This window comes from Dermacentor variabilis, chromosome 3 (assembly GCF_050947875.1).
Source record: "Dermacentor variabilis isolate Ectoservices chromosome 3, ASM5094787v1, whole genome shotgun sequence".
Lineage (NCBI taxonomy): Eukaryota > Metazoa > Arthropoda > Arachnida > Ixodida > Ixodidae > Dermacentor > Dermacentor variabilis.
Window position 1 is genome coordinate 157,032,235 of NC_134570.1, and position 24,111 is coordinate 157,056,345.

Here is a 24,111-nt window from a genome sequence, read left to right on the forward strand (position 1 = left end):
GGCTGCACTGCCGTGAAGTAACATTTCAGGGTGAAATTCGCATAGAACCTGCACCTCGGCTTTACTGCTAAATTTTAAAAATGCAAGTTTTATGCGAGTTATACTACCAGAAAACACAAAAAAGAAAGAAGAAGAAAAGAAAACAGCACGTGTTTTGGACCCACCTCTTGGAAGAGTCCAGTGACCGCCAGCCACTTGAGGCCTGGGTCTGTGATGTAGCCCACGAGTTCCGTGTTGCGTATGCGCTCATGAAGTGAAAACATGAACACCGGCTCTGTTGGGGCTGGAGTCAACAAAAGGAAAAGATAGTGTTACACTCTACAACACTCTGGCGAATTGTGCCACAGACATGAAGGGCTGCTAACCCACTGAGCTCTTGTCCTTGCTACTTTTCCAGTGTACTTATCTAAGAAGCATGGGGACACCACGTCAATCCTGATAGTTACGTTGGTGTTCCTTCCATGTTTGAAAACGCCATCAGCTTTTGTTTACCAGAACTCCACGCTTCTTGGCTACACACAATTTCTGCTGTACACAACATGCTACACGACGTGAAAGCAGTTGACTGCGCATGAGAAGCAAGCAACACGACAAGAAAGAGCGGGTGTGCAAATTCATGGCAGACGCATGCTGGCAGATGGATCAGAACTGACATTCCTCAAAGCTGCACCAATCAACAGCTATTACCCTGGTGATGTCCCATGCATGACCCTGCTGGCGTCACAATGCGTGAAGAATGGACCAGAAAAGCCCAGAGGGGAGAGCACAATTGTTTTTTGGATTTGTAGCTTCCCTGCGGCACACAGTACTGTCATGTTTGTGATGTACACAATTCTATACACAATGTGCATGTTTATTTGAAATGTGTTAAAGAATCTCAAAGGTGGTTTTAGGGCCCTTTAATGCACTCGCTTCTTTCACATGAGCCTTGAGTACTACATATTTTGCAAGACCCTTCCAGTGTTGTTGGTGGTAGGGATGCTATTCTTGATTATCACCTTAGCATGGACTAGCTACTCTTATTTAGCTTAGTAACTGTTCCTCTCATTGATCATAATCATCAGCCTATTATTATGTCCACTGCAGGGCAAAGGCCTCTCTCAGGAATCTCCAATTACACCTGTCTTGTGCTAGCTGATTCCAAGTTATGCCTGCAAATTTCGCAACTTCATCACACTACCTAATTCATCGCCGTCCTCAAATGCCCTTTTCTTCTCTTGGTATCCATTCTGTAACTCTAATATAGCACCGGTTATCTTTCCTATGCATTACATGACTTGTCCAGCTTCATATTAAAGCAACGCTTTTTTTGCCTCTTCCATTGACATCCTTGCTGCTTCTGCTGGTGAAGGCTGTCTTGCCAAATGCATGCGTCATGCTAAATGTAATGTCATCGTCATCGTACCATTGCCATCCTTGCTAACTGCTGGCTAGTCTTGCACAATTGGTCGGTGCCAAACATAGTGAAAATAAACACCGGATGCAGAGCAAATTAAGGCAGCCCGATTGGCCGGTGCAGGACACAGTGCAAGCAAACACTGGATGTAGTGCCACGATACCAGACATATTGCAAGCAAACAGTGAATATAATGCAAAGCATGGCGGCCCATGGTACTGAACACAGTGCAAAGAAACACCGGATATAGAGCGAATTATGCGGCCCACAGCAGCAAGTGATGCATGTGAGCTCCAACATCGACACACCGTCATTTCATCGCCTTCATGCCCACTGTAATAATTTCTTCGTTGTCATATCATCATGCCATTGTCTTCATCACAGGGCTGCCGTTTTGTCGTCACTTCAGCATCGTCATCCCATGGTCATCAGGCAGTCATTGTCACGCCATGGTTGTCATGCAGTCATCATCCCATCATCATTGTCACACCAGTGTCGCCATCCCATGGTCAGCAACCCGTCGTCGTCATGCCATCATCCTTACTCCAGCAGCGTGATCCCATGGTCATCATGTAGTCGTCATGCTGTTCTGGTGGTTCCATCATGCTGCTGTAGTGATCCCAGTGTCGTCACGCCATTGTTATCCTGCCTTCCTCGCCATTCACACTGTCATCTTCATGTCGTCATGGCCGTTCCATCTTTGTTATTCCTTAGTCATCATGTGTCAAAGGCATGAGCGAGTGCAAAGAGTTTCTGTTCAGCGAGGCCGTTTCCAGTGGAAATGATTGTCATCTGTATTGTGTCGTCTCTACTTGCAAATGATTGCTAAACAGCAACAGCATTCTTCACAAACACCAATGAAAATGTCGCTTAAACTGATTCCCACAGCCCTTGGGATCCACAGATTTTTTCCACAAGAATATTGGCTACTCTTGTTTGCTCTCTAATTCACACTGCTATCTTCCTGTTTCTTAACGCTACCCCTAAAATTTTTCGTTCCATCATTCACTGTGCATTTATCTCATTACATAACCACTAAATTTGGAATATACGTTGCAGTGGGCTTGGCTCTCATAAACCGCTGGTGAATGAAGTACGGCCAGGGTTCCCAAAGAAAAACAAGCTTCAATTCTGCTCATTCACCATTGGGTGCTTGGTTGACACCAGTCAGAGAATACCCCCTCGCTATCCTGGCCACAACCCACAGGCCATCTATCGAGCCTTATCATGGTGGTGAGCACATTGATGTGTGGAGCTGCATGTGATGGCATAATAGATTGAGCGCTATGTATCACATTCAAAAACAAGCACAGTGCAAATTTCTTCAAGCCTCAGCAGAGAGCTGTGTTAGAACTTTGTATATTCAGCGTAACTGCAATGAACTTGTAGCGGCGGCAGCATCAGTGTCGCATGAGAATTACGTAAATGCTCGAGTAAATTACGTAAATTACGTAAAGGCACGAGCGGCTGGCACGCTCCAACCCAGGCTAGCGTTCCGAATAGCATTATTAAAAAGGATGCTATGCTAAGAGAAGGAGCGTCAGTTTTTCCTCTCCCACAAGAGCCCAAAACTTTACCGGTCTACGTGGTCGCTCGTTGCCACAGTTTGGTGACCGCGGCCGTGATACTGCCATATGCTCCTGCGGTAGGGACGACCATGGACCAGACCAAAGCTACGAGAGCTCAAGGCCAGAATGCTTCCAGGGAACGCCGTGAGCCCTCCTGTTCGGCCATCGCTGTCCGCCTCCCACAGTACTGGGACCAGCATCCTTCGGCATGGTTTCTTCAGGCCGAATCACAATTTCATGTCACTGGTATCCGCTCTCAAGCCTCAAAGTTTCATTACGCCGTTGCAGCGCTCTCGCCCGCTGCTATTGACAAAGTAGCGGATTTGTTGAACTCCCCATTGTCTACCGCTGCCTAAGACGATCTCAAGGCAGCCTTGCTACAGCGCACAGCAGCTTCACAGCGTTCTCACATTTAGCAGCTTCTGTCCACTGAAGGACTTGGCGACCGACGCCCTAGTCAACTTCTTCGCCGAATGAGGCAGCTGCTGGGAAACAACGCGAGACCCATCGATGACGTGCTGTTGCGCGAATTGTTTTTGCAACGACTCCCGGCTAATGTGCAGACGGTCCTGGTGACAGCCTCTACTATGGACCTTACCAGACTTGCTGCTTTGGCCGACAAAGTCACGGAAGTAGCCACCCAACCATCGCAGCCACGGCATCGTCTCCGGGTGACAATACAACCGCCCTGCAAACACTTCCCTGCTCTTCAGCAGCACAATCTCCCCTCGGCTCCTTGTGTGAGCGCCTGGAACGCATCATCTGTGGAGCGGAACATCACCGCACGTCATCTCATCACCCACAGAGCCGTAGTTCCAGGAAATCAAGGTGCACAGGCACCCACAATGAAACATCAACTACAACATCTGGCATTTGCTACTACCACCGCCGTTTTGGCAACGACGCTTGTCACTGTTGGCGTCTCTGCACTTGGCAGGGAAACAGGCTGGCCAACCTAGTGGTGGAACAGCTATTTTACCTTTTGGCGCAGGTCCTGGCACAGGCAAAAGGCCGATTTGGCGCAGCAGCAAGCACTTTTGGCACAGGGTCCAAAGCATGTGTGCTTACCATATACCATGTAAATTTTAACTAATACTATCAGTACGTTGTGGAGATGGGTCTGCACGAGGCTTACCCTGCAAGCATGGTCAGGAAAGCATGTGATGCTCCTCTCCACCACGACACACAAAGCCCACTATGGCACGGTTCGTCAATATGGTGCAGAGAAGGCACCACAGACAGAGTGCCAACAAACACATGTTTATTAACTCAGGCTGCAACATAGTATGACAGCCACGGCTTGTTGGCAAAGGGTGACTGCAAGACCAATCGAGCACGCACGCCTGCACCGAACATGACATCATGCAATATATTCACATCATGCCATGCACGTTACGGATTTTCCAAATAGGGGTTTCCAAAAAATAGCGTCAGCGCCACTGTGCATGTGCGAGATGCAAATACGGTTTTGCGCTTGCATCAGCGACGCTATTTCACCGAAATAGCACAGCAACTCAAGCTCAACGCAAATGTTTTGCGTCAATGAACATGGTGCCGCCCACTGAAGTGCCAGCTCTCGCGGTGTACCACATTCAACCTCATTCACTAATACCATTCTTAATTATGCACGACGTGCAACTCTGATCGCAGTGGCTCTTTTGCGAAGCCCTGCTACCACCCACAGACAATGAAAAAACTTATCTTTAATCCTAAAATATGATATCCTCCTTCAGCAAACTCCGCGGTACCACGTGGGTGGGTTCGATGAACACCAAAATAAAGCACCAGCAAGACAGTACAGCAACACTACATTGTACATCCGTCAGAGAAAAATGTACGGATGACGAACTGGAAGACTTCGATGGGCCCATAGACTTTCTAACTATATAGTGAGAAACTCAATTGACAGGCCTGTGCTTCCTGCTATGATGATGATGATGATAGCATGCTATGGTGATTTGATTTCAGTTGTGCTAGCTGCGAAGCATCGACGGAAGGAGGGTTTCGCTCTTATACATGCTTTGGCACAGGCTGGGTGCAACTTTCCACTAAAATGTCATTTTGGCGCAGGATGACACAAAGGACTGCTCTCGGTGCAGTTTGGTGCAATTGGCGCAACTGTTCCACCACTGACTTACAATTGCAAAGCTTGCAAAATTTACAAACAGACCATGCATTTAGTTATATTTGCAATATTTGCAAACTTTACAAACGGACCGCACATATAAGAGTCCATTAGCTGCGCATCAAGGACAAACAAAAGCAGCAAGTCTAACTTCTATGCCACAGGACCAGCTGCAAGAAAAAAAGAAAGCAAGGACAGTGCTGCCTGGAGTGAATGACTGCGCTAAGCAGCTCTATGATCTAGCAACCCAAGTAATATAACTGAACAAATGTTTACATAAACCATGCTCAAGATTGGCCTTCACTTGAATGTCACTGCTATACTGTCACTTTGCACCCCTACGAGTGGGCAAATACATCCTAAGCTTTACTTTCGTTTCCAAGGCTATAAGAATGAAGTCACAAGAAGCCATGATGTTACCAGGAACCACGAGACTATGGGCAAAAAAACTAGAATACCTAGCTCGCATAACTGCTCAGCACAGAGAAAGAAGTCCAGCGCAACTCCACTCCAACAGCATCACCTAGACCAGCGTCGGGGGATCACTTACCCGAAGAGCAGTCCCAATGGAAGACAGCGTCGCGTGTGACAAGTCCTAGCGTGGATGGTGTGACCCAGGCCCAGTAGACAAGGTCTCGTTCCAGCCGGCTCTTGTGCAGCAGCTTCTTGGTGCGTGTGCTGTACAGGTACAGCGCCCACTGGTCTGCACACCACAGCAATGGGAAACGGTGAGCAAGGCGCCACAAGGATGCATGCCTGATCAACCACAAATCTGGTGACACACACACAGCATTGCATTTAATCAAACATAGTTCAGCTACGAGAGTAGGTCAAACCAAGCCAGAAGCTACACGAGGATAAAAAAAAGGAACTACTTAAAACCTCGACTAAAATCCTTTTTGAAGAGCATGAAAGAAAATTTTATGTCAACAAGCTGTCACTGTGCATTCAGCCTCTAGGAACTGCTAATGCAAGCAGTGCTAGACGACAGTCCCAGTAGCATCATGGCTGAAAGTAAGAGGAATGCTCCAGTCATGGATGAGGCCTGCTGTCACAGACACTGGGGCCGTGACACCTCCACAAGCCAAACAAAACTTCTGGTGACACCTCTACCTAATCTTGACATACACACCCATCATCACTTGTCAAGCAGTATGCACACACAATTATTGAGATTTGTTTCAAAGCTTCAATGAAAAGAGGGGTTGAGGAGTTAGCAATGGCTTACTAAGAACCACTGCCCGATTTTTTGGTGGCAATTGCACTTGATTACATTACGTCATGCCTTTTTATGTCTACACAGTCACAATTGCGTGTCAGCCACAATCACAGTAAACATGCAATATTTATGGGGGGGAAAAGAGAAAAAAGTGGAACTACATAGCTTGAAGAAGTACCGTTACTGTCACAGAATTAAAGTAGAGACAATAGGACACGTGGCCAACGGAAAGATGGTGGATGAGGCAGATTATAAAATATTACTAAAGTGAAAGCCTTAAAGGGGCCCTGAACCACCCCTTGGGCTTGGTGAAATGACATAGACCATGGATAGTATATGCTGCTGTGAGCATCTCAGTCAAGTTTTGCTGTCATATGCGGTGCGTGGAGCTTGTAAGCAGATCGCGGTCATCTTTCTTTTCAACAGAAGGCCCTGTCCTCACTCTCTTCTAGACACACTATTTCGCGATCAGACACACTATTTCATCATTCCCTTAGACCGCTGCTATTGGCGAATAGCTGACATCAAGCTGGGGTTGGCTACATGGCGTAGATACCGCGGCTGCTGAGGGGTGCTGCCACGAGTCTACTGGCTAAGCGCACTGTGGCTCGCTGAGGACAACCACGTTTCGCTTATGTTTAGCACGTCGTGGGCACCAAAGGCGCAAGTTGTGGTGTCTACGTTAACATCTAAAACGAAATTTGAACTGCACGTCATGGTGACATTTAGAAGGCGGAGCATTGTGGGCAAGCCCCACTATGCCGTAGCCTTTGCAGCGCAAGGCATTGAAGAAGGAACAGGAGCATGGCAGAGGTCATGTTTGATTGCCAATAACTCCGCTTCTGCTGAATGTATTGAAGTACCTTTTAGGCAAAGTATTTCTGAAATAGCCTATTTTCACTTCAGATGCTTTTCTCCACTTCGATAAAAAGAGGTTCAGGGCTCCTTTAAGTGGCTCGTTGCAATGGCTCACACCCGAAAAAAGCTGCATCCAGCTCAGTGATGCGAAAAGTATCATCATCAGAAATGGCCCATACCAGTGTAAGCAAGAAAAGATGCAATGGCTGAATACGAATGAAGAAACGAAAGAAAGAATGAAGAAAAGGAAGACCAAAAGGAGGAAAGAAGGAAACAAAGAACGAAAGAAAGAATGAAAGAACCTTTGGGTAGCGCATTTTGGGGGGAACCTATTCAGCACCAGATAATCACGATTTGGCTGCAGAAAAGGGGCAAACCTAAAACAATTATTGTCAACATTTATAGTTCTCCCAGAGAAAAACAGGCGGATATTGAAAACGTGGTGGCCTCCGCGATGCAACTCGCCCACAGTAGGGATAAATTAATATTGTTAGGAGACTTTAACGCACAACACTCAAACTAGGGCTACAGTAGAGACAATCCCAAGGGCATCTTGTTAGCAGACGTCGTAGAGCACTATGAACTTTTCCAGCTAACCCTACCGCATCTCCCAACGCGAATCGAGAATGTTCACCAACAACGAAAGTGAGATGCGATGGACGAACCTTGGGGAAAACCTACGATACAGTCACTATATTTTAAGCATATCGGTTAATGCAGCCAGGATTCGAAGAGCTATCAGCAAGGCAAGGCTATCCGACTGCACCAAATTTCGTGAAAAACAGAAAACAATCGGCAGCGTAAGAGACGTAGGAGAATGGGCCAAGTGGATTAGAGTTATTCATGCTGGGGTCACAAAAACAATTGAAACAACAACAGAGGCTCCAGTCATGGACCGTCACCTTTTGCACCTCTGGGAAGCCTGGAGAGGCCTCACAAAAAGATAGAAAAGGTAGAAGCTTAATCACAAACTCAGAATATGGATAGCTCAGCTAGCGCAGGAAGCTAACGAATACACACAAAAGTTAAGCGACAGCAATTGGCGTCAGTTCAGCGACTTGCTATGGGGAACGTTGACTACAAAGAAAACATGGTGCATTCTTCGAAGTACGATTGACCCGGGAGGAACAAAAACAGTCGCAAATCGCACACTCAAGCTGCTGGAAAATGAGTTTGAAGGTCGGGAAGCCGACATGATAGACAAAATTAAACAGATATACGTAGGAACTGTTCCGATTGAGCATTCGTTTACGAAGGTCAGGACCAAGTGGAACTGGACGCCCCCAATAACCTTTGATGAGGCTTATGCAGCGGCACACTCCTTCAGGAAAGACAAGGCTCCAGGGGTAGATCAGGTCACGAACGCAATGATTCGCAATCTAAGTGACGACACACTAGAGAGCTTGACCAAATTCTTTAACAACACGATCTGGGCAGAGGACGGCGTCCTTCCAAAAGAATGGAAGGAAGCAAAAATTATTCTCATTCCTAAACCAGCTAAGCCACGTAACATCAACAACCTTCGACCCATCTACCTAATGTCGTGCGCGGGAAACTCTTTGAAAAGGTTGTGCAGGTCCGGCTCTCAAACCACATAGAGCTAAACAACATGTTCCCCTCCAACTTGTTCGGTTTCCGACCCTACATGTCGGCGCAGGAAGTTTTTCTACTACTAAAGCACGAGGTCTTGCACCCCAACAGAGGGTCGGACGATAAATTTGTACTGGCATTGGACATCAAAAAGGCCTTCGAGAGCATCTCCCACTACACTATTCTGGAGGGACTGGAAGCGGTGAACTACAGAACCCGAATTTATAACTTTGTGCGCTTGTTCCTCAGCGACTGCACAGCCACAATCGGATTAGGCTCCACGAGGTCCAACACCTTCAACTGTCCCGACAGAGGTACCTCTCAGGGTGCTATACTCTCTCCACTGCTATTTAATGTAGGGATGAGAAGGCTAGCCCTGGAGCTAGATAAACACCTGAATCTCGGCTGTGCGATATATGCCGATGACATCACGTTCTGGGCTCACCACGGGTCCTATGGGGACAAGCAAGAAACTCTTCAAAAGGCCATAGACGCAGTCGTGGAATACGCGAGGGCAGCGAACATGGCATGCACACCCGAAAAATCGTAATTCATTTGGGTGCGTGCGAAATACGCAAGGAAGAAGGACTGGGTGCCACTCACTCTGACCCTCGACGGGGCGCCGATTCGTGGAGACACTCAGAATATTGGGGATGTGGATACAGCAGAATGCTGGAACATTCCACACCCTTCAAAAACTAAAGAGGGTCACAGGAAACGTGACCAGAATGATACGGCGAGCAGTAAGAAGAGACGGCCTAAGTGAGGGAGAAACCATCAGCCTGGTTCACGCATTCGTAATTAGCTGTATCACATACGCCCTTCCGTATCAGGCCTTGACAAACCAAGAAATCACACAGGCAAACACAATAACAAGAATGGGCTTCAAAGCCGCCCTTGGTCTCCCGAATACACTAGCACAGAGAGATTTGAGAGACTGGGTCTGCACAACACTTTCGACGAGTACCCAGTCGCGACGTCATATGCTCAGAAAGAACAACTTTGTTCTTCAACTCAGGGAAGCGAAGTATTGGCGAGGTTAGGCTTTCCCCTGAGACCCCAGTATTGCGGAGAGGAAACGGCACAGATAGATCGCAACGTTCGATCACACATCGCAGTGCCCCAGTTATCAAAAACATGCACCTCAAGTATCATCCTGGGCGACGCAGAGCAAGGGAAAAGACTCTTCCCAAACGTTTTGGCATGGGACCGGGAGTGTATTATATGGATGCCAGTCGAACCAGTCGAAACAGCTCAGACACCTTCACCACAGTTTCTACATGTAAGAACAACATAACAACAGCATCCTTCAAAACCACCTCGGCATGCGTGGCAAAGGCTGCAGCCATTGCCTTGGCCATTCAGGAGGCCGAGTGCCAAACCAATTCGGCTGTCATATTATCCGACTCACAAGCGGCTTGCCACTGTTTCTAAATGGAACGGCACCCCAATCAATGCTCAAAATTTTAGGCAATCAACTAGAAGGGCACCACACTACCATATGGTGTCTGGCACACGAGGGACTGGCAGGAAACGCGAGGGCAGTCCGTATTGCTCGAGGATTAACCCTTTGACTGTCAATGACGTAAATATACGGCGCCGCGAACAAGTCCAAAAATGGTCGATGCCGTATATTTACAGCACTGTCTGTATGTTTAAAAAGGGAGCCAACTTCCAAACTTTTTCTTTTCTGTCATGTGCTGCCACTATGTGGGGATACAAGGAATTTTTTTCGCCCGCCTCCCTCTCTCAGTTTTCATTGCATGCTTTGTTTTAGCGCTAGTTTGTTCCTGCGCGTCTATACGCTACCGCTCGCGCATTGGCGCGCGCGTGTGTGGGTGGCCGTTTGGATTTTGTTTCGCGGGCAGTTTCGGCTTTTTGCGCTTGCAAAAGTAATGGCTACCTTGTTACTAATCGCTCAAAGGGCAACCGCTTGTTTCTCACTTTTTAGTGCTCACAGGGGTGCGCATAGGAAGGATGCCGCCATGCATGCATTCCCGTTCCTTTTCGTTTTTTTTTCTTTAAGACTCGTGAAAACTAATTGCCCTAGCTGCTTGGTGATAAGATGAAGATTAGCAAAAGTTTGTCACATGTTTTTTTTTTTCATGGGCACACAACCAAACAGTTTTCTTGAGTGTGCGCACCTACGCAGTTCGATTACGCTATGGACGTATGTATTACTGCAAGAGCAGGAACATTTGAGACTTGCGAAATATTCTCGTGTGCGGATCTTCAAAGCCTTGAACTATGTGCATAAAAATGCATCAAATTTTTTATTCTGATAAATTTATTTCCTTTTTTATTGTTGTTATTCATGAATTAAGTATGAATGAATGAAGCACCCGCTGTGGTTGCTCAGTGGCTATGGTGTTGGGCTGCTGAGCACAAGGTCGCGGGAACGAATCCTGGCCACGGCGGCCACATTTTGATGGGGGCGAAATGCGAGAACACCCGTGTACTTAGATTTAGGTGCACGTTAAAGAACCCCGGGTGGTCGAAATTTCCGGAGTCCTCCACTATGGCGTGCCTCATAATCAGAAAGTGGTTTTGGCACGTTAAACCTCATAATTAATTAAATTATGAATGAAGAGTACATATATACCAACGCAAAATATTTTTTTCTCACTTTACGGTCATGCTAGAAAAATTTCGGTAAAATTTTTTCGAAATAAATCCCTAAGAAGAATTGGAATCTGCAATAAAAAAAATCGACATTGGGCGGTCGCATATGGCGAAAAAAAATCGACCCTCAAAGGGTTAAACGTCTGAGCAACGGCATGGCGAAGCGACGACCTTCCACCGAATTCTCGTGACATCCTCCTACAGCAAAGGCAGGAGCGGAGACATTTGGACGTCGTCACTTCGATTTAAACAGCCAACAGGAGAGGGGCTGGCGTCGTATTCAGACAAACACATACCTCAACCTGCTCCACCTACACAGAATACACACCACGAGGTTCACTGACGAGTGCCCGGGGTGCACAGAAACACCCACACTAAAGCATGGGAGTGCCCCAGGAGGCCTTCGCACATAGACAGCCCCATATTACACCGACATCCACTAATGAGGAATAGGCAGTGAAAGAGATAGCTTGCAGACGCGGGTTGGGAGAGCCAATTGGCTCTTCTGGACCAAGCCCAGCGAGCCGCTCGTGCCACTGGGGCCTGTTACGATCGGCCTGCAGGGATACTGGCCTGCAAATCTTTCCCTGCCCGCCGCAGCTGTTTCGATCGTCCTGCAGGGGTAGCGATCTTCGAACCCTTCCCAGCACGCTGTGACGAGTGGCTTTGGAGTGCCAATAATGCGCATCTTTGGAGAAGCGGCCACGCCAGCAAAGTTAACCAACCATGTACCTCCTTCGGAGAACTGGCGACCACAGCAAAGTTAATCAACCATGCGCCTCCTTCGGAGAGTCCGCGATGCTAGCAAGGCTAGCCACGTTCGGCGGACCGAGTATTGTTACTTGATTTGCTGTCACCTTCACGGTCCACTTGGAGCAAGAGGACTCATGGAAAAGGGTGTTTTGTGGTGCATTTTCATGGGCCCCAGAATTTGTCACAGTCTGCTGATAGTCGCGGCAGCTACCTGAGGAGTCTGCTCTGCAGTCAAGAGGTGCCGGCTGGGGTCAAGCGTGACAACCCAGGTCTACGAGGACCCGCTCACCTCAGTGTGTTCTGTGAATCCAAAGTGCAGATGTGAGAGTGTAAGCCCTCCCCCTCAAAGGCAGGTCGACTATGCCTCCAATGATGACTTTGGATGGTCCGATTGGACGGAGGTTGAACGGCAGTTTTCCCTCAACTAGGGATCTAGGGAGGACAGAGGGTTTTTAAGCAGCAGTTTTTTTCGGATGCTCAGTGTGCTCATGTGCTTTGTGCTTCCTTTTTCGGGCTCCATTTGGGAGTCATGCTTGACTGCTGAAATTTACCTGCCGTCGTAATGTAAATATTTTAATTAAATCCTGTACTCCTAGTTCTTGGTGAGAGCAAGTTCCTCACTACAACCACGTCCTAAGCGTGAGTGAGTTGGACGACGGCATGGTCCAGCTACCTCCCCCCCCCCATTTCATGCCCGACCCCAACTCGTACAACTGTTTGCCAGCAATGGGATTGTCCTCCAACTCTTACAGGCCCTGGAATAGGGGCCCCAACCATCGTACCTTACTTTATTTATATTCAATAAAGTTTTTACTCACTCACTTAGGTAGTGCATTAGGTGCTCGCATGTGTTGCTGAGGAGGTCGACCTACAGTGCTATACGTTTACTTCACACTGCAACTTGTTACGTCTTCCAAGAAGTCTGACCCCTCTGATTGCGTAACTTAATGCATTACCATGTGTGCAGCAGGCTTTCACCTTCCTGTGTTACAGAAGTGTAACATGCTGCTGAACTTTTCTTTTTTTTTTAACCAGCAGGGAGAAGGTCAAGTGGGAAATGAGATGAGTGCCTTTTGCAAACTGAGCTATACATAAAAAGGACAAGCAGACTTCAAGACAATTCACAAATACAGTCTGCAAAAAAAAAGAAGTTGGAATATATTGTGTAAGGACACATAAATAAAAAAAATCATCTGAGCTGTACTAGCCATCTAAAATGCCCTTCTGTAAATAAAAAAAGAAAGCGAGTCAACTGCTGTTGTCACTGAAGAACGACAAGGTCTTCTTGGGTGCATTAGTGTTGTATGTGGTTTGTTGTTTAGACTGCACTATCTCCGGGATTGGCCCATATTTTTCGTTGAGTAAAGCCACACTTCTGGTTCTGGTTTTAGGTGCGTGCAGTTTGAATAAGCGCACCTGTGTTTCACTTCAACCTTTTTGCACTAATTATGCATTATTCATAATCATAAGCTTATTTTTACGCCCACTGCAGGATGAAGGCTTCTCCTAGCGATCTCCGCTCGGACTCCTTATCATGCATTATTACTGCTCTGTAACTAGCTCTACATTAACTTTTCATTCCAAGCCTTGAATGGCTTCAATGAATTCTGGGGTTTTACATTCCAAAACCACAATTTGGTTATGAGGCATGCCGTAGTGGGGGACTCTGGATTAATTTTGACCACCTGGGGATCTTTAATGTGCCCCCTATGTATGGGACACAGGCATTTTTGCATTTTGCCCCCATTGAAATGCACCCGCCGTGGCCAGAATTTCATCCTGTAACCTCATGCTTAGCAGCGTAAGACCATAGCTGCTAAGCTACCATGGTGGGCCATTCTAAGCTTCACTTTCACACCCTTTTTTTTTGTCTTGTGTTCACTAGAAGGCCTCAAATAGTATAATTTGACGAGACAAAAGTGCCCAAATACCCAGCTCACAGAGACCCTAAATCAATCTGAAGTCACCAAAGAAGATCATGTCTTTAAAGAAAGCTACTGTTATTGTGGAAAGAGGCTAAAAGTAAGCCAAAAAATACACAAATACAAAAGACAGGTGACCACACTGCCTTGAAACTTCCACAGCACATTGCCGTGATGCATTCAATTTTGACAGCATTTGCTCAGGTCAAGTTACATTTTTATCACGTTCTGGGCCGTCGCACCCCTCATTCACAACTATTGCCGCCAGTCCTATTGCAATAAGTATCTTCACCTATCTGTTTCACACTGCGTGGTGTCATTGCAAGCATATACTGATCTAATTGGCGATAACCCAAACATGCTACCATTCTCTACTGCAGACTGCGATCGCATGATGTGCTTTCGCACCACCAGATCAAATGTAAACAAGAAAAATTCACCAACAATTACAATACTCCCTAATGCAAAATTTGAGCGCCGCTGTATGCGTGTTTTCATTTCGCAACATATTGGCTGATGTGGACAATCTGTCCCATGCGCCACGTTGCAAACGGAGCGAAGCGTGGTGCAACTCCCTCACTAACTGGGAGACAGCGAGAGGCAGCGCATGGGTGACGCGTGGGCGCAATTCACAGCAGCCACCGCAGAAGACCTCCACTCATGCAGCACTTTCGTTTCCACATATGGTATCGGTGGCGTCATCGGTGAACAGACAAAGCGTACTACTCTGGCGACATCTCGTAGCCATCGCTGCCGCAAAGCCCGTCTTGCGCAGCACTACGATTTGGTTCGCACACTTTTGCCATGTACCGTCCTGCTCCACTGTGTGCCTCTTGGTCCTGCTCACCTTCCTCCTCATGCTCTCTTCGCTATCACCATACTACATCCACGCTTCACATTCGCTTTTTCATCCATCTCTGCTCTCATTTACTCAGTCACAAGGACGCCCGCCTGTCTCACCTGAAAATGCCGGCGCACACTAAGTTTCTTATTCTGCCACCAGCAAATCTCCTCCTGGGCCGTCGCACGCTGCATTAATAGCTATCATCGGCAACCCACTGCGATAAGCAACTTCACCTATCTGTTCTACAGCCCGTAGGGCATAGTGCCGTTGGAAGCGTACTTCACGCTTTTAGTAGGAGATGAGCCAAACAAACTGCCGTTCCCTGCTGCAGGCAGCGATGTGAGCCTCACGTCTAGCCCTGGTGGCATTGCCCACCAGCTCTATTTCATTTCGGTTTACCGCAGGTCTCTTAAAACACTACCCAATAGGAAAACAACAAAACGCATCTCGGGCTGCCGAAACCGCACCAGCTCGACGAGCGGACGGCAATTTGTGCCTCATGCCACAATTCGCGCAACGCTTCGCATCAAGTAGATTTCAACTACAGCCGAGCCTGTCAAATTTTTTTAGTTACTTCGGATCTTACGTTTGTCTGGTTAGAAAGTTTTCTTTCTAGCATTTCTCCAAAACGTATGAATGAGGTTCTGCTATTTGCAAATGCCAGTGGCAAACATTGTGCTCATCTTGTACCTTGTGCACTGCATAAAATGAGCAAGTACAAAAGGACCGACATGGCAGAGGGTAGAACTGATCTGAAGCCAAAAACAGATAGGGCCACCGCCCTGTCAGAGATGAAATCACTCTGCTTTTGCTTTAGTCACTACTGAGTCATGTCTAAAGGAATCCAGCCAATGACCATATGTGAAAGTGCATAGGAATATGCACAAAAAGTGTTGGCGATCTTGGGAATTTGATGGAAAAAACTAGGTTTTGTTTGAAACAAAACTGCAGGCTCTTATTCAAGAGTTGTGTGAACTAATGCCACTCCCTCAAAGAGTGAATAAGAGGAGGCAGATGACTGATGCAGGTCCAGCCTGAATTGCAAACCTTGGTTAATCCCCCTACTGGCTACATGCCATACGTTAAAGACAACAACAGCAAAAACAACAAATAGCAACAGATAGCTGAAGTACGAACTTTGGACTTCCCACAGAGTATAGCAAGAATATTGTGTTCCAATAATTACGATAGTATTGTCTAGCGACCAGGCAGGTTTGTTTACCATGTTCAAAATGTGTTGCAGGGCCTCTTCAGTGACAGAAACTGGGCAATCAAAAGGAGCTACCTATTTGTTTCCAGCTCTGTGCTTTTCTTGCCAAATATGCAAGTTCTGTGTTTTCATCGTTTCTCCATTTCTGTGCTCCATGCAGTCATAAAGCAATGGAGTAGGCAAACTAAGGCTGATATAATGTAAGGATTCCTTTTGCTCTATTCTGTTTGTTCCTTATCATCTACCGTCCATGGCTGGCCGATCCCAGTGATAATGTGGCCGAAGTGCCAGTCAGACCACAGAAAAAAAAGCTAAAAGTAATAGTGCTAAGAATAGTAATAGAAAAGGAATAGTTGGAAAAGTTCCGTAAGAAGTGGTGGTAGAAATTTATCAGACCAAGGAACTGCCATAATTTGGGGACGGACGTGGCCTTGGAAAGTCGATGATGGTTCGCACTTTTGTTGAAAGGGTCGCATGCCAGTGGAGTCCACGTGGAGGCCAAGGAAGTCGAGATCTGGCTTGCCCAAATTCCCTCTTTGTCACATAAATAACGATGCTATGTCAGGAGAGGTACTCGAAGAGCAGGTGAAGATCCTGCAAGTGCTCTTGAAGAGATGACCTCGCCACCAACAGGTCATCCTCGTAGACGAAGGCAAATGGAAGGCCACACGATGGATCGGATAAAATTTGGAGGACGCTTAAGCTTCGCCTTTAGGAGTGGAACGCGATGGCATTCAAAGATCCCCGACCGCTTCTCATGCTTCCCAGCAGCCGCGGCTTATGTAACCGTAATATTTGCCGGGAGAGGCTGGCAGTGAACGCTATGCATGAAGGCAAGCTTTCTAATAGAAACGCGGCCTCTTGCGTGGGCCAGGATGCGGCGGAGGCAAGTGCCATCTGGAGGTCTTGCAAGGAACTGGGTGTGCCGCTTTATGGCCTTTGAGATTTGTGTGCCAGTGGAGGCCATGGCTGCTCTATGAACGGTAGAAACATTGGAAAAGGGGTTTGTGTTTCCGTGTAACAGAAATGTGTTTTCTCATATATTCAAATTACTATTTAACGCTATCATGACTGTAGGTTGTGTGTAAATCGTACTTTACAATTTTTCTTACATATTCAATTAGAAATTCAATTAGTTCAGTAACTTCCTTGTGCTACATGGAGGGCCTGCATGGTTGGGTATGTGTGGTTCGAAATGATTTTTATTGAAATGACGATCGACGCTAGACGTGGGACACCAAAGCCGGATTTTCTGCGACATGGGGCCCTCAACTCTGTCACGTTGAAATGCTCACATAACTGTGTACCGTTGCGTAGGCCAAAGAGCATCCGTAAGAACTTATAGAGGCCGAACGGTGATGTTATGGCTGTTTTGGGAATGTCCTCAATTGCCACTAATATGTGACGATAGGCCAGCACCAAGTCAAGCTTAGAAAATATGTGGGCTCCGTGCAAGGCGGGGGTAGTCATGAATATTGGGTAGTAGATACCGTCAGTAATAGTCTGTGTTGAGGAGCCAGTTGCCGGTTTTCTTCAGTACCATGTGCAGAGGAGATGTCCAGTTGCTGGAAAATGGCCAAACAATCCCCCTCTCCAACATGTGTTTGAATTCAGCATGGGCGACATTAAGGTTGTCAAGGGCCAGGTGACGAGGGTAAGAGAACACAGGAGGGTCTACGGCGGTGATGTAGTGGTGTACCACCTCGAGTCAAGTGGGGCAGTCAATTCTGGAAACTGGCGCAGCAAAGCTGTGATAGGACTATCGACAACTAAAGCGCAGGAAGCATGGAAGTGATAGTTGCCGACAAAGTAATGCCCTGAATGGAAAAAAATGTCTTGGGGTCGAGGAGGCGATCCTGTCCTATATTGACAAGGAGGCCATGGGCTGTAAGGAAGTCAGCACCGATCATCGTGCACCCTACATTAGCTTCCAGGAAGATCCAATGAAAAGGTCAGCGGAGGCCCAGGTTCAATATCAGCGAATGCTGCCTGTAGACACATATGCGAGAGCCATTAACAACTTGCAGGTACTGTATCAATTTACAGTACAATCCGTGCATGCCGCTGATGGGATGATAACCTGGGCTCCTGTGTCGATGAGGAACTTCTGTGAGGTGCAAAAGGATAGAAAGTTGGGCGAGTTGGTACAGTAAAATGATCGTTAGCATGAGCGCTCATCCTGTCTGCTTCTAGTCTGTCCGTATCCCTTCTTTAGATTATACTAGTCGAAACTGCTGTCATGTTTGTGAAAGTGCAATGTGAATTTTTAAGTCTATGTCGCTGGATTTTGATGGAGAGCCAGTGTCATAACCACTGCTATCATGTAAAGCATTATTGCTTTACATTTAATGATCACCGTCACTGGTAGCTCTAACATCAGATCATGTGCATATATAAGCCATAAAGCATTAAAGGAGTGTACGTACAAAATTTAGAGGCTGAATTGACTACAATGCAAACTTTCCATGCTTACAAGGAATGCTTTCACAAAGTATGACTGACAGCAGATGGCTAAAAGGTAATTTATTTCAATTTTAAAGCCTACACACTAAATGTTGCTCCCTTCTACAAACTCATTGTGACAGCCATCATGAAAACGTCATCGTTGAGACCAAAATAGTGCGACGTTAAAGACAATGGTGGCGGCACATTTTCAGAGTGGCTGCATGTGCATTTGCTGAAACACAGCCGGGAGACGCAAATGCTTTCATCAACACTGTGGTGGTTCACCAGAACTCTGTGACCTCGGTTGCTCATAATTTATGTTTACTCCATAATTTACTCATAATTTACTCCACAAATGGCCTTTTCGATTACCAGTCCCAAGCAGTCCCAGCCTGCTTGGGACTGCTGTGCCACATTCGATTTTGCTCGGACAGCTTCGGAAGCTCCGCCCACTAGTTCAAGAGTTGTCAGAAACGTGTTTATTTTTTTTCATGGACCAGATGTCTTGGACTGCCTGCAGATTGTTGGAGCTGCCAGCAGATTTTTGCTTGGACAAGCGCAAGCAGCTAGCAGACGACAGCTGTCGGAAAAAGATGTGCAAAACATTTGCCGCCATGTTGTAAAAGATGCCATGTGCTTCTGCATGCTTTGCGCGTTCCAGATGGCAAATATTGTGCCCTCAGCTATCGCATCTGTTACATTGGTGCTTTGTGTGCCATCATGCAAGCTTTTCATGAGCCATGTAATTGCTACAGCTTTAGTTTTTGTCTTCTTTTAAGAGACAAGGACAGCAATCAGGCGCACATGCTTGCTTTTCTTGATACGTTTCCTAAATGTGTCATGCTCATTGCTATATGTGTAGTAAACAGGTGTATTTTGCTTTTCGGGTCAGTGAAACTGTTGTACGAGCAAGTGTACCATATTGCATGTGGCTGTTTCACACCGATAGCTGGGGTTGTATGCAATTGGACCCTCACTGATTGCTGTTCAGGTACGTTGTTCAGATACGAGATACGGTTCCCGATAGCTGGATCACATGCCTGTGACATGCCATTCTGTCAGTGCTAGTCAGACTGGAAGCTGCAGACAATTTGCGGATAATCCGGGACTGCATAATCAAAGTGGCCCAAAGGCTATCCAACCCTGCTGGTGGGAATTATGAAATGTGGAACTGCGTGATGAAGATCATATTGAATTACTGGGCACACCATCATGCATGTGCCGGACTTTATTGTTATAGAAGAGTACGAAAAATATCAATGGAGAATCTGCACTCCTTTAATAAGCAATGTTCTGGCGCTTACTCCATTTGTCATATGTGCCCATCTGCTTCCTTCACAGCACCGCTTGATGCCCTGGCATTCTCTTGCCTTGATTTGTCTCCTTTAACCACTTCGTCAGATGTTCTCCAACACCCCATGAATAATCCATGAGCACAACTGTGAACATTCCTTCAATGATACTTCAGCTGAATAAATGCCCACAGTTGCTAACTGCAATGATGTATTTCTTACCTGTGATGGCTAAAAGGGGCTTGTCTGGATTCAGCTTGGCACAGCGTGCCTCGACCTTGTAAGTCTGCGGCGCAGACCGCTGTGGGTTGAACACAGTCACCACTGAGCACCTGTCGGCGCTGCTGGAAGCACTGCAGCAAATGACATATAAAGCGTCATGCCCCTTGTGCCGGTCAGTTCGAATTACCTCTGACAAGCCTTTTTCCTGCTTCCGATGAACATGCAAATTTGCACACTATAGCTTAGGAAACATGTCACTGCTCTTGAAGAAGGGTGGTAAGGTCAGGATTCAAGCAGCTACATGCAAACATGGTTTTCAAAGCCTCATATGACACCTGCGCATCATTCTAAAGATCTAAATATTCACAGTTTGTGGCTTTGTTCTCTCTATGAAAGTTCCACAGTCTCTGTGCCACTCCAAAATTGTTTTTTTGTGAAAGATGTGGCCCAGTAACCTTGAAGGTAAGTCGAAGAAATTCCAAACCTGTGTCATGTATGCATGTCACAGGGACTAAAGTAGTGTAAGATGACAAATTGCAAGGCTGAAGATACTTCTGTCTCTCCTTGGGTCGCTTGACTACAACTGCGTACCACGCAAAAGTAAAGTTTCCTTTAGACACTGCTGCTATATCGGCAAAGATAGTGGCAACCATGCAAATTCTATGACCCTTGAGGACGTATTTTTGATGTGGGCACATTCCTCGATGTCAAACTAATCCAAGATGTCCCATTTCAGCGCGTGAGTGTCCCCGCATGCGTGAGGGAGCATAGGCGATGGGTCCCAGCATAGACCTGCCGCTCTCGTGTTTCAATTAGTGCGAAGCTTCCGGTCTTTTCATCAGACAGAGCTTGTGAACGTATTCCAGGTGCCTGACACAGCGAGAACGTGCGCACTGGGGCGCGTGGGCCTGCAGCGCGAGCCCCCGACAGATGCCACGCTCGCGAGCTTCCGCGGGCAAGGCACGACCGTAAACTCACTTTCGGCAGGTCATGGTGTGACGAATGCAGAGCCACTGGCTCGGGGTGACCGTGACACGCGGCCATGTGACGTGCTCCAGCGGAATGCCCAGCTGAGTCAGCTGAAACGCGAGAGGAGAGAACGCAGCTGTCAGATCTGGTGCCGCGGCGTCGCTGATAAACAGCGCGCTAGTCCGGACACGCCGACAGTTTTGGCCCGCCAAGGGAGCCAAGGCAGCTTTCTGCTAAGTGCAGAGCTCGGGGAAGCAGTTGAGAATTACCTGGACAAGTTCTGTCACGCAGAGTGAAGGGGTAACGCTTTTCGGGTCGGCGGTCGACTTTTTCCTGACGGCGGACATCGTCAGCCGCTGTCATCGGACAGACGTCGTCGCGTTTGGCAACGAATGAGTTTGTCGCGAGGAGGCCGGTACATGAACATGGGGGCATCGAGTAGCGCGTTATGTCAACGCGAACCGCGGCGTTGCCGCCAGCGGGACACCCTACACAACGTGCAGCGCTTCAAGCAACGGGATCCGGGGCGCACGCAAACATCCGCATAAACTTCTCGGGCCGGCGGTGATGCTGATGACGATGGCCATGACGGCATGTATCGCCGTCCCAACCACTTGGCAACTGTCATCGTGCGAGCTGCTACAAAAGCAGAGGAGCAGATAACAATTCGTCCCCTATCTATCGAGCTAACATGCATTCGGGCTTTTAGACTCTTTACGAGAAGCAAGAGATATCTACTGACAAGGTGTCGGCCACGAAATAAATATTCGCAGCACACCCTGTCAATCACGTACAGCAAGCCAGCCGTGACTGAATGAAATCTTTATTCACATAAACGAAACAATCGCGCCTTGTTTAACCACGAACTTGCTTTCGTTCGTGAGTCTTAAAAATGAGAAACAAGCGTGTCCTTGTCCATACACGGCAACGGAACGTTTTCAACGCCAGTAAATTCACCAGGGATGCACGCACAAACGCACTCGGCGAGCGCGCACGCAGGGGTCGTCAGTAATCGTCGTGAGTGATCTCCTGGTGGTAGTGCATTCCCCTGTCCTTCATTGCCTTCGCCCTCTGCTTCTCGAGCTCCTGCTTAGCGTCCGCTTCGATGCGCTGCACCTCGAGTATGTCCTCGACGCTCACTTCTTCGAGGTCGGCGTCCTTCTCCTTGTCTTCGTCGATCTCGCCCAGCAGCACGACGTTGTCGCCGCGAATGACGAAGATGCCCCGGGGAATGTCGCCGTACTGCCTGCCCACGTGTATCCTCTCGATGGTCTGGTGCAGGACCAAGTTGGCGAACTGGTCGATGCTCCGTAAGTAACCGATCAGGGTGCGTCCGTCGCGGAGAAACACGAGAAGCTTCTTGTCGAGCTCCTCGAGGAGGCTCGCCGTACCGGGCAAGTAGAAGAGCGTCATTGCCTCGTAGTTTGCTTACGACTGTCCACACCGCAGTCCTCGCATCACCGAAAAACGTCTTAAAGTCGAGAAAATACTAAACCATGACCACACTTCCGTGGTCGTCGACCGGCGCTCCGTGCGGAGAAACGTGCGATCACGTGTTGTTTACGGCTGCCAAAAGGCGCGATTGAGCACACATTGAGTTAGCTGCCTTCGCTTCTCGAACTCGCAAATTGTGAATTTGATCCAATTAGCTTCATCTTTTAATTAGGTTATATCGCCGCGTTTATATATTGCGGGAAAAGGTTTGGTTCAGAGAGAGAAATCATGGAGAAATCTTTTCCTGCCATTTCTCCTTTTGTGACAACCTCGCAGCCGCGAACTTTGAAGCAGACGGCATTAAACACTACAAAGACAAGTACTAAGATTAAGCAGAAGTTCGAACGTTCTCTACCCTAGTTGTTCATTCTAATTATGGTAGTGTGCTAAGTAAAAGACACAAGGACGAGTAATGTGGCGGTCGCGATAAAATAGAAACACACTCCTACGTTTACGGGCCCGCATTTGTCTGCTGGTTATAATATAATTGTTGCTGAAGTTGCATGCACAGTGAAAATAAATATAATATTTTCTGAACAACTACAAAACTTATAGAAGCATAGTTGCTATAACTTAGCAAGCGTATCACGGGTCAGAAACTGGTCCAATGTTGTCGGTTGAATATTTCAGGCTACTCGCCGTCCATTGATCACCACTGCGTATATGTCACGCAAGTAATATAATAAGACTGATTACTGAACAGCTACTGTAGGAATGTGACCTGCAGCTAGCTACTTGAGCTACTAGTTACAAGTAGCTAGCAAAGCTCAAGTGACCTCTGTTCTTGTCCTATCAACTTCAAAAAGAAAGATTGCATGCAACAATATTTTTTTTTTCCTTTTCATTTCCTTCTGATCGTGAAACAGTTTGTGCATTTGTGCCAATGTGCGAAGCAGCTGTGCTCGGAAACCAAAATAAAAGCTAGGAATGTTCTGAGTTACATTTGTTGGTCTGCGCGCTGCTATTATAATATGTATATTGTTATTCGACAGTCTTACCTGCCAACAGACAGCAAAATCAGTCCATGTCTCAGTTGGCTTAATTATTCGAGCCAACTGGTCCATTTTGTGCCTAGTCCATATAACATAAAATTTTATTTGCAGGTTAACCTATACATAAAGTGGCACTTAATTCCTATAGGTATCTCTAAAACACACGCACACCCCTTAATGGGATAGTGCATGACGTTCAACAGGTACTCTGCTTTTCTTATATTTGGGCTACCGCATTCTTGGGCCATTGAGTAAAGCATGTGCCCATTTTTGGCTGATTCTCCAGAATGGGCATGTTCCAAATTTGTGACACAAGATGTATTGAATGCCTAGATATATTTATATATAACAGTCGATTAATTAAAGATGGAGGAGACATAATACTTGAAAAACTGGCAACATCTCTATACGAAGTGTCTATCAACTTCTAGGGTCCCAGAGAACTGGAAGAATGCATACATTATACTAATCCACAAAAAGGGAGACGTTAAAGAATTGAAAAATTATAGGCCCATTATTTACTCCCTGTATTATAAAAATGTTTACCAAAATAATCTCCAATAGAATAAGGGCAACACTGGACTTGAGTC

At 46.9% G+C, this 24,111-nt stretch overlaps 2 protein-coding genes across 2 annotated transcripts in view; both read right to left on the minus strand.

Annotated features, from left to right (window-relative positions):
* Window positions 1-21,756, minus strand: part of LOC142576448 (clathrin heavy chain 1-like) — a 43,439-nt gene extending 21,683 nt beyond the window's left edge. Inside the window, exons 1-5 of the mRNA XM_075686587.1 lie at window positions 21,305-21,756; window positions 21,045-21,145; window positions 20,067-20,197; window positions 5,640-5,792; window positions 165-283 (exon numbers count right to left, since the gene is read on the minus strand). Of these exons, the coding sequence (XP_075542702.1) occupies window positions 165-283; window positions 5,640-5,792; window positions 20,067-20,197; window positions 21,045-21,145; window positions 21,305-21,382 (582 nt within the window). The 5' untranslated portion in view covers window positions 21,383-21,756. The remainder of the gene's footprint in view (window positions 1-164; window positions 284-5,639; window positions 5,793-20,066; window positions 20,198-21,044; window positions 21,146-21,304) is intronic.
* An 86-nt stretch (window positions 21,757-21,842) lies between these two features.
* Window positions 21,843-22,597, minus strand: LSm1 (U6 snRNA-associated Sm-like protein LSm1). Its single transcript, XM_075686588.1, has one exon. It carries the CDS (start codon window positions 22,446-22,448, stop codon window positions 22,041-22,043), a length of 408 nt encoding a protein of 135 aa, XP_075542703.1. The 5' UTR covers window positions 22,449-22,597; the 3' UTR covers window positions 21,843-22,040.
* Between the last annotated feature and the right edge of the window lie 1,514 nt (window positions 22,598-24,111).